The sequence below is a fragment of the Haplochromis burtoni genome, unplaced genomic scaffold (genome assembly GCF_018398535.1).
Source record: "Haplochromis burtoni strain Fernald_Lab_line unplaced genomic scaffold, NCSU_Asbu1 Contig_52, whole genome shotgun sequence".
NCBI classification, from domain to species: Eukaryota; Metazoa; Chordata; class Actinopteri; order Cichliformes; family Cichlidae; genus Haplochromis; species Haplochromis burtoni.
In genome coordinates, this window is record NW_024582413.1 from 2,350,374 (window position 1) to 2,361,189 (window position 10,816).

At 41.8% G+C, this 10,816-nt stretch overlaps 1 protein-coding gene across 1 annotated transcript in view; it reads left to right on the forward strand.

Annotated features, from left to right (window-relative positions):
- LOC102312488 overlaps window positions 1–10,816 on the forward strand; it is a gene marked incomplete at its 3' end in the record, with an annotated part of 37,163 nt that extends 26,347 nt beyond the window's left edge. Inside the window, 2 exon segments of the mRNA XM_005921917.3 lie at window positions 10,485–10,544; window positions 10,657–10,816. Of these exon segments, the coding sequence (XP_005921979.2) occupies window positions 10,485–10,544; window positions 10,657–10,816 (220 nt within the window).

Below are 10,816 nucleotides of genomic sequence, written 5' to 3' on the forward strand. Positions count from 1 at the left end.
CAGCTGCAGCGACTAACCAGACAGCCAACTATCCAGGACACACAGATCAACACAAACATCGCCAAATTCCTTGTAAAAGTGAGGAACTCAAATGAACTGTGTGCAATAACATGCCAGGACATTGTTTCCAAATGCTTCATGATTGAACACGTGGGTCAGTTATATGTCATGAGAATGCCTGTGTTTGAGACACATTAAAGTCTGTCATTTATGATTCATGTCAGACCTCTCTGAGCTTGGGTTGGGAATGTTGGAAATGCTCCAACCAACCTTCGCCACTTTGACAACCCCTGATTAAATCAGATAACTCAAATAAGAAAACATGCTGTCTATTTTCCAACAGGTGATACATCCAACGCAACCTACCATGGGCAGTACCGAAACATGCAATAAGCACAACCTCTGTATTGCATTACTTTATGCTCTTATTGCACCAGCCGGACAAAGTGCATTAAAAATACTATTTTATTATTATCTTTTTCAGTTGTGCAATTTTCTTGTTGTACATTAAAGTGCACCTGTACATATGTTTGGTATGTAGCAGAAACTACCAGTGAAGGTCCTTCAATTTCATGTTTGTTTTATTCAACATCAAATTGTTAATATCAGCTTTGATTAAAAACTTGAATCTTTGAAAAATTGCCTTAAGTTTCAGAACATCTTTGTTTGTTTCTCTCATTTAGCTGTAATGACAGACACACACATAAGTCTTTAAAATCACCATCATTATCGTTGTCATTAGATGGATCTGCACTGGTCCATGGGGATTTGGGGCTGTTTCCCCATCGACTAATGTAGAATGTGACTTCTTTCTACAATCACAGGAGTCACCCCCCTGGAACCCCTAAAAAAATCATATTTTGGAGAGTTCAGAATATCAGAGTACAACCCATGTAAAAAAGTTGTAGATTGATCTCAACAGAGCCATTCACTGAGAGAGTTTGAGAATCAAGGTGTACCAAAGCTGTTCGGGCAAATCTGTAGCTGAATTAAAACAATTCTGCAAAGAAAAGTGGGCCAGAATTCCTCCACAACAAAGTGACAGACTCATTGCCAGTTATCACAAACACGTCTTAAAAGTTTCAAAATCAGTTATTATCTTTAGGGGGTAATTACTGTTTCACACAGGGCCAGGCAGGTTTGGATAGCTTTTTTACCTTAATAAATGAAAAACAATTTTGAACTATTCAGGTTATCTTGGCGTAATATTTAAATCTGTCTCATTATCTTTAACATCCAAGACAAATATGCAAAAAACTATGAAATCAGGAAGGAGTCAAATACCTTTTCACAACACTGTACAAACAAGATTATCCTGACAAAAGGTTTGGCCATCTACAAGATTCAGTTCTTCCACCAACACTAGAATTATCCAATACTTGAAAACATGAAAATTTTTTTGTCTCTGTTGTCAACCTATTGTGTTTGTCTTGTGACTAAGATGAATGTCAGATCGCATTAATGACCATTAAGTCAGTCCACAGGCTGTTTACTGTGTACTACGTTTGTGTCTTGTCTATCACACACTGTGAAATTCCTGTTTTGTGTTTTCTTAAACCCAGCCTCACCTTCCTCCTTTCACTGTGAGTCTGCAGACACTCCGGGTTGTCTCCTGTCATTGTTCCCAGGGGAACTGCTGATGCTTCTTCTTCTTGTCCTCATGATGAGTTGTTCACTGAGCCACTCAGGGCACTCCTATCAGTAAGATGTTAATCTCATTGTCTACTGTGGATCTAATACCAACAAAGGGGAAGAAAAGAAAAGGAAAGAAGATGGACACAGGTTTGGGGAAAATCTTAGTTTGAGGTATTTGTGTTTAGAACAACATTTGTATGACAAAGGTAAAGATGCTGGAGTTTTCTTGACGTCATTTTTAAAAGCATTGTTACGGAAATATGGTGATGGTGGTGTTATTAAAGTGGGAGATTTTTACAGGATACACTTCATTTAACAACACAATGCTCTGCCCAGTGGGTGCTGCTTGAGTTTAAGTCACTTTTCTCCTTCAATATGAAACCCAGCCATACACCATCATAGTGAAATATGGTGGCAACAAAATTAACACAAGTTAGAAGTGTGCATCAAACCAATAAATGTTCTGGGATGTTCTTAGGACTTATGAAAAAGAAATTTCTCCAGAAACTGACTGCTGGAAGACCAGACATCATCCTTCCAACCCTGCAGAAATCTTAACAAGATTTCCTATTCACTTTGCAGCTCATTTGTTGGAAAAAGTTTGAAATTTCATGATTTTCTTTTTTCTTTTTTTTCTTTTTTTTTTTTACATATTTTGATTCCTTAGAGTGAACCTCAAATAGAGACTACATTAAATCACTGACCTGCTCTGGTTAATTTATAGCAGTCAAGAAGAAAAGGCTGGAATTTAAAAGAGTGCAAGTTTCTTATCTCTGGTTATCATAACCTTTGCAGTTCATACTGTGTTGTTTTAACAAATTATTAGGTTGTCAGAATCCCAAAGAAAGTTGTTGTTTTTTGTCCTGTTTTTTGTTTGTTTGGTTTTTTTAATAATGAGGAAAAAGTCCACACTTCCGGTGCAGAGGGAGCGCTTCCTGGTGGCTGAATCCCTCAACAAATATATTCAAATGTTTTTATTGATGGATATTCCTGTTCATGTGAATCATGCCTCGTAAAAAGGAGCTCTCAGAAGATTTACGAGCCAAAATTGTTGATTTGCACAAAACTGGAAAAGGGTATAAAATAATAGCACGCACTTTGGGTATTCATCTCTCCACAGTCAGGGAGATTGTGCATAAATGGAGACGATTCAATACTGTGGCTACTCTGCCGAGAAGTGGACGCCCTACAAAGACGTCTGCAAAGACAAAGATCATCAACGAGGTAACCTTAATAATCAGTCTGCAAAGAGTAAATCGTGCAGCCATGCGTGCATAAAGGCACCTCTGCGGGGCTGCAGCGAGTCATCGAGTTGATTAAAATAACTGGATCACAAAAATAATACATAAAACATCTTCGACGCATCTTATTTATTTAATTATTTATTATTTTATTCATTTTTTTATTTTTTTGCTTCGTTGCTTCATTTAAATTAATGCACGACTGCGTAGATCTCAACTTATAAAGGCGAGGGTTTCTCCCACGTTTGCAACTAAAATCAGACCTGCAGGAGAAGATGCATCTGGGAGCATACGTGTGAATAAAAAGCTTTACAACATTAATGCAGGCAGTCCCCATGTTTTCAACGAAAAAAGACTGGTAACACACCGGCAGCAGTGAAGATGATGCTGTCATAGTTTTTTATGGGATCTGCACACCCGGCAGAGAGCAGAGAGATGGAGCCATTAGCTCAGGTGGAGCGCTGTTCCTATAAGCGCCGGTAACCTTTACTAGAAAACGAGCTCCAACGTGAAGAAAAGAGAACCTTTCAGAACCTCCCACCCAGCGCTGTTTGTTTTAAACAGTGACAAAATCTACAGCAAATCCACAGAGGTCAAAATAAAAGCATATGTACACTCTTAACTCAGTGTGACATGATGGTTAAATTAGTCCCACTTTCTGCCAGAGTGATTCCTAATGTAGGTTAATATAAATATAAATTATATTACATAAATGAAAATGCTGATATGCTGCGTTAAATGCTCAAACACACACACAAACACGTCAAGACACACCAAATCTGCCTCATCCAGGAGACAACACTGTCAGAGCTCTTTATTAATATAAGTCTTCCAGTAAGACCGAAACTAAAGACTATTTTATTTGATGGCCTTGTTTGGGTTGTATTGATGCTTCATTATATTGTATTGTGATTAATTATTTTGTTAATGTTTCATAAAATGTTTCCTTCATAAACTGTTAGTTAAAGTGAGTTCAACTGTTAAAACATTGTAACTTGTAAAATGGAAACTAAGGAGCAGTTTGTTTTATTTTTTTATTCGTTTGAATATTCACTATTGCCGAGACAAAAGTATTTCTTATCCGATAAGTCATTTAATTGATGGAATAATTGATAAAATCCTCAGTTACTAAGGAATCAATAGGTGCAGCCCCACTTTTAACACTGAAGGAATGTGCTTTATCTAACTCTGACTTATATTTTGGTCGGCCATTATTATCCCGCCATAGATTTTTTGGTAACAGCAGTTACCAGGTGGGGAACTCCGGGGGGTTAAAGGAACGGACCCAAAAGCAGAACACGAAAGAAAACTACTTACTGGTTAAACAAAAGGCGAGCCTTTATTACGAAACTAAAACCTAAACTGAAAAAACTAACATTGGCTATAACAACTCCATCCATCCATCCATATATCCATCTTCTTCCGCTTTATCCGGGGCCGGGTCGCGGGGGCAGCAGCCTAAGCAGAGAAGCCCAGACCTCCCTCTCCCCAGCCACCTCCTCTAGCTTATCCGGGGGAACACCAAGGCGTTCCCAGGCCAGCCGAGAGATATAATCTCTCCAGCGTGTCCTGGGTCTGCCCCGGGGCCTCCTCCCGGTGGGACATGCCTGGAACACCTCACCCAGGAGGCGCCCAGGAGGCATCCTTGTCAGATGCCCGAACCACCTCAGCTGGCTCCTTTCGATGTGGAGCAGCAGCTGCTCTACTCTGAGCCCCTCCCGGATGGCCGAACTTCTCACCCTATCTCTAAGGGAGAGGCCAGCCACCCTTCGGAGGAAGCTCATTTCTGCCGCTTGTATCCGCGATCTCGTTCTTTCGGTCACTACCCACAGCTCGTGGCCATAGGTGAGGGTAGGGACGTAGATCGACCGGTAAATTGAGAGCTTCGCTTTTACACTCAGCTCCCTCTTCACCACAACGGACCGGTGCAGCGTCCGCATTACTGCAGCTGCAGCCCCAATCCGTCTGTCGATCTCCGGCTCCCTTCTCCCATCACTCGCGAACAAGACCCCGAGATACTTGAACTCCTCCACTTGGGGCAGGAACTCATCCCCGACCCGGAGTGGGCACTCCACCCTTTTCCGGCTGAGAACCATGGCCTCAGATTTGGAGGTGCTGATCCTCATTCCCGCTGCTTCACACTCGGCTGCGAACCGTTCCAGTGCGAGCTGGAGGCCTCACCCGATGAAGCCAACAGAACCACATCATCCGCGAAAAGCAGAGATGAGATTCTGAGGCCACCGAAGTGAAAGCCCTCCGCACACTTGGCTGCGCCTAGAAATCCTGTCCATAAAAATTATGAACAGAATCGTGACAAAGGGCAGCCCTGGCGGAGCCCATCACCCACCGGGAATGAGTCCGACTTATTGCCGGCAATGCGAACCAAGCTCTTGCAACGGTTGTATAGGGATCAAATGGCCCGTAGCAATGGGCCAGACACCCCATACTCCCGCAGCACCTCCCACAGGACACCCCGAGGGACACGGTGAATGCCTTCTCCAAGTCACAAAACACATGTAGACTGGTTGGGCAAACTCCCATGCACCCTCAAGTATCCTTGAGAGGATAAAGAGCTGGTCCAGTGTTCCACGACCAGGACGAAAACCGCATTGTTCCTCCTGTATCCGAGGTTCGACTAGCGGACGAACTCTCCTTTCCAGCACCCTGGCATAGACTTTCCCAGGAGGCTGAGGAGTGTGATCCCCCTGTAGTTGGAACACACCCTCCGGTCCCCCTTCTTAAAGATGGGGACCACCACCCCGGTCTGCCAGTCCAGGGGTACTGCCCCTGATCTCCACGCAACATTGTAGAGGCGTGTCCAGAGCCTTCAGGAACTCGGGGCGGACCTCATCAACACCAGGGGCTCTGCCACCAAGGAGTTGTTTAACTGCCTCAGTGACCTCGCCCCTCGGAAATTGGCGGGTCATTCCCCTCATCCCCAGACTCTGCTTCCTCCTCGGAAGACGTGTCAGTGGGATTAAGGAGGTCCTCGAAGTATTCCTTCCACCGCCCGACAATTTTCTCAGTCGACGTCAGCAGCGCTCCGCCAGCACTATACACAGTGCAGGTAGAGCACCGCTTTCCCCTCCTGAGACGCCTGACGGTTTGCCAGAATCTCTTCGAGGCAGTCCGAAAGTCTTTTTCCATGGCCTCTCCGAACTCCTCCCACACCTGAGTTTTTGCTTCAGCCACTGTCCAAGCCGCATTTTGCTTGGCCTGTCGGTACCTGTCAGCTACCTCCGAAGTCCCACAGGCTAACCAAGCCCGATAGGACTCCTTCTTCAGCCTGGTGGCTCCCTTCACCTCTTGTGTCCACCATTTGGTTCGGGCGTTACCACCACGGCAGGCACCCACCACCTTGTGGCCGCAGCTCAAAGCAGCAGCTTCGGCAATGGAGATGCTGAACATGGTCCATTCGGACTCAATGTCCCCAGTCTCCCTCGGAATGCTGTTGAAGCTCTGCCGGAGGTGTGCGTTGAAGATCTCACGGACTGGGGCCTCTGCTAAGCGTTCCCAGCACACCCTCACTACGCTTTTAGGTGCACCGGGTCTGTCCAGCGTCCTCCCCTGCCACCTGATCCAACTCACCACCAGGTGGTGATCAGTTGACAGCTCAGCCCCTCTCTTTACCCGAGTGTCCAGAACATGTGGTCGCAGGTCTGCTGATACGATTACAAAATTGATCATTGACCTGCGGCCTAGAGCGTCCTGGTGCCACGTGCACTTATGGACACTCTTGTGTTTGAACAAGGTGTTCGTTATGGCCAAACTGTGATTTGCACAGAAGTCCAATAACAAAACACCGCTCAGAATCACAGAATCATAAAGACATTGGAAACCTGAAGTGACGGGGAGAAGGAAAACAGACAACCTGACAAAACTAAATGAAAACACAGACTAAATACACACAGGAGGTGATCAGGGGAAGTGGAAACACATGGGGAAACAACTGACTGGAATAAACATAATGACACCACAGAGAACGTACAACTATACACATTAAACATGGAAACACCAGATTTTTCTAAATAAAACCGGAAACATGGAGAGACGTAGACATGACAACACCAACTAGACAATTAGGACATAGAACAAGCAGAGAGACAAACGCACAGGCATAACTGAAAGTAAAACACTGAGGACAAGACAGACCACATAGAGGACAGGAAAACATTCATGATCACAAATAGTGATGCATGAGGCTTGTCAACCACAACAATGATAATACTCCTGTTAAAAATCACTGGCAGCTACAAATTGATGTTTCACATCTTTAAATTACCAAATATGTGTAGATTCCTTAATTTATCTTTTTGTGTCTCTCAGGCTGGCCATGGCTCTACTGAGCCAAAAGGTAACAGAAGAGGAGATTCAAACCATAAAAAGGTAAAATACCTTAATACTGATACTATATAATAAGAATTATTAAACCTTAGAAAAAAAATTAAATGTTATTTTACAGTTAATGATCAGAAAGTTTGTAACGTCACATTCATGTCGAGATTATATATTTCCGCTCATCTGATACTGAAGTAGCACCCGTATATGTGAGCCTTACAGTAAATGAAATGCTTTTTCTTTCACAATATTAAAATGATCATATGAAGATGTTTATAGCAAAGTCCTGTCTTCTAGGCTCATCATGGGTCTGCTGGGCCACCAGATGATAGAACAGATTCAGACCATCAAACGGTAAATTATCGTTTTGAGAATTTTTAAGGTTTAGAAAGAGAAGAATCCAAAGTTACTTAAAATCCAGAGAGGCTATAACATTGGCCACAAGGATAGAGTAAAAATGTGCAAAAAGAGAGTAAACTTACCTGATTTAAATTTTGTGCACAAACCAAACAAGCTTCTTTGTCCAGTGTCACACTTCTAGGGAGAAAATAAAATAAGCAACCAGATTTAAATCAAGTGCATTTTTCATCTTTTTATAGGAGCAGTCATTGAAGTTTTTGAAGAAGCTTATTTATCCTCCCTGGCCACTCTAGATACATGTGAAATACACAGAGTGGTCCATGTATATTTGGACACTGACACAAGTTTGTTTTTTTGTTTTTTTACCCGTTTACTGAAACATATTCCATCTATAGTTATATAATGAACATGGACATAATGTGTAGACTCTCAGGTTTCATTTGAGGGCATCCACATTTAAATTGGATGAAGGGTTTAGGAGTTTCAGCTCCTAATATGTCCCACCTCTTTTTAAAAGAACCAAAAGTAATTTGACAATTGACTCAAAGGCTATTTCATATGCAGGTGTGGGCAATTCTTTCATTATGTCATTAATGTCAATAAGCAGATAAAAGACGCTGGAAGTTTATTTGTGTGGTGTGCTTGCATTTGGAAGATTTTTCTGTGAGCAGACAACATGCGGTCAAAGGAGCTCTCCATGCAGTGAAACAAGCTATCTGTAAGCTGCAAAACAGAAAACAACCATTCGAGAATGGCTAAAACAGTAGAGTGGCAAAATCTACAGTGTCGTACATCTGTAGAAAGAAAGAAAGCACTGATGAACTCAGCAACGCAAAAAAAACCCTATATGGCTACAGAAGACAACAGTGGTGGATGATCACAGAATCATTTCCGTGGTGACGAGAAACTCCTTCACAACAGCCAACCAAGTGAAACAACACTCTCCAGGAGGTAGGCGTATCCATATCAACGTCTACCATGAAGACAAGACTGCATGAAAGTAAATAAAGGCGCCACTCATAAGCCTCAAGAATAGAAAGGCTAGACTGGAATTTGCTAAACAAAAAAACTAAAAAAAACATCAAAAAAAGGCAGCACAGTTCTGGGAAAATATTTTTTGGGCACATGAAACCAAGATCAACATCTACCAGAATAATGGCAGGAAAAAAGTATGGAGAAGGTGTGGAACAGCTCATGATCCAAAGCACACCACATCATCTGTAAAGCACGGCGGAGTAATTGTGATGGCTTGGGCATGCATGGCTGCCAGTGGCACTGGGACACTAGTGTTTATTGATGATGTGACACAGGACAGAAGCAACCAAATTAATTTGGAGGTGTTCAGAGACATACTGTCTGCTCAAATCCAGCTAGATGCAGTCAAATTGATTGGGCGCTGTTTCATAATACAGATGGAAAACGACCTAAAACATGCAGCCAAAGGGAGTTTTTTTTTAAGCAAAGAAGTGGAATATCCTTGAATGGCCAAGTCAGTCACCTGATCTTAACCTAACCTTAACTAAACTTCAGACAGAAAAGCCAAAAACAAACAGCAACTGAAAGCCACTGCAGTAAAGGCCTGGCAGAGGATTAAAAAGGGAAAAAAATTAACATTATATTTTAGGTTATTTAATTACAATTACTTTCGAACCCCGGAAATGAAGGGATTGTGTTAAAAAGTGCTTTAGTTCCTGACATTTTTTTTTGTAATCATTTTGTTCAACCCATTGAATTAAAGCTGAAAGTCTCAGTTGTTTCATTTAAAATTCATTGTGGTAATATACAGAGCCAAAATTAGAAAAAAAAAAGTTATCTCTGTCCAAGTATTTATGGACCTAACTGTAGTACAGCTGTTGTCAAAAGGTGGTGAATGAAATTTCTTATTGAGGCCATTAGTTAGTTGGAGTACTTGGAGACAATAGTATCTAATACTGAAGATACAAAACATCCTATGGTGATTATATATAAACGTTGAATGTGATCATATCATGCTTAGAAATCATAATTTTCTTTATCTCAGGCCACTCATGTGTCTGCTGGGCCTACAGATGACAGAAGAGGAGATTCAGAGCATGTAATGGTAAAGTAGGGGTGTCAAACATTACATGGGATTATTATTGGGATTAAATCATGGATCCGGCATATGTAGTTTATTGATATGTTTAGAAGTTTTTATACTTCTAAAATGAAAAAGGTTCCTCATTCTGTTTTTGTGCTATAATCCATGACAGCATATTGCGAGAGATAACACAGTCTATAATGATGGGGACACAGATTGTTACTCATCTGATTCTGACGAAGATGAAGATCCTACGGTACGTGAAGCTGCCTTGAGTGAAAAGTATTTTAAGGATATTAAAATTATGCCATTGAGATGGTCATCATCCATCTTTTTTTGACTCGTAGGCCAGTCATCTGTCAGCTGGGAAAGCAGAAACCAAAGAGGTAGATCCAGACCATGAAATGGTAGCGTATATGCATACAGGAAGTTTTAACATGGCAGTCTGAGGAGACTGAGTCTGTTTTTTTCTTCTTCTTTTTTCATAGACTGAAGGCTGCCACTTAAATAACATCCATAGATCGTCACGTTTAAATGTCCTATGCCTAGTAGAAAGAGGCAGGATTACAGCTTGCAAAATGTGTTGCTCACAAAAGCTAATTTATTTAAAATTCATTTCAATTTTTTTACATGGTGCCAAATCACAGCCACAGTCACCTACAGGTGCTTTATATTATAGTAAGATACTCTCTACAATAAAATTCCCCACTCATAATTGTGCAGAGGCTATAAGAAGGTTCCAGGCACCTATATCCTCTAGATTTCTGCCAGCCTTCACCTCGTCTACTCTGTTTAAGAAACATCATCTGCCTCAATACACATTTTGTATCTCGTTCTCTTATATGTTGTAGCACCAAGGAACGACCAACTCTGCTTCATCTGATGATGAAACTACAGAAGAAGATCCAACAGTTACTATTTTTCATTTGTCATTTTTTTTACATATGGAAATGATGACATTTTGGTTCATTTCTACTGCATTTAGCTTTTAAAGCATATTTCTGCCCTGTCATGTGTTACTAGGAGCAGTTTTTCTGTGGAGAGAAGAAGATATATGCTGGTTCCTCAGTCACAATGGGAGCCCTCCTCCTGCTCCTCCTGGCGTTCATTGTGAAGCACGGCTTGTCAAAAGCAGCAGCCAGAGATCTCCTGCACCTCCTAAACTTGGTGGTACCCGGATGTG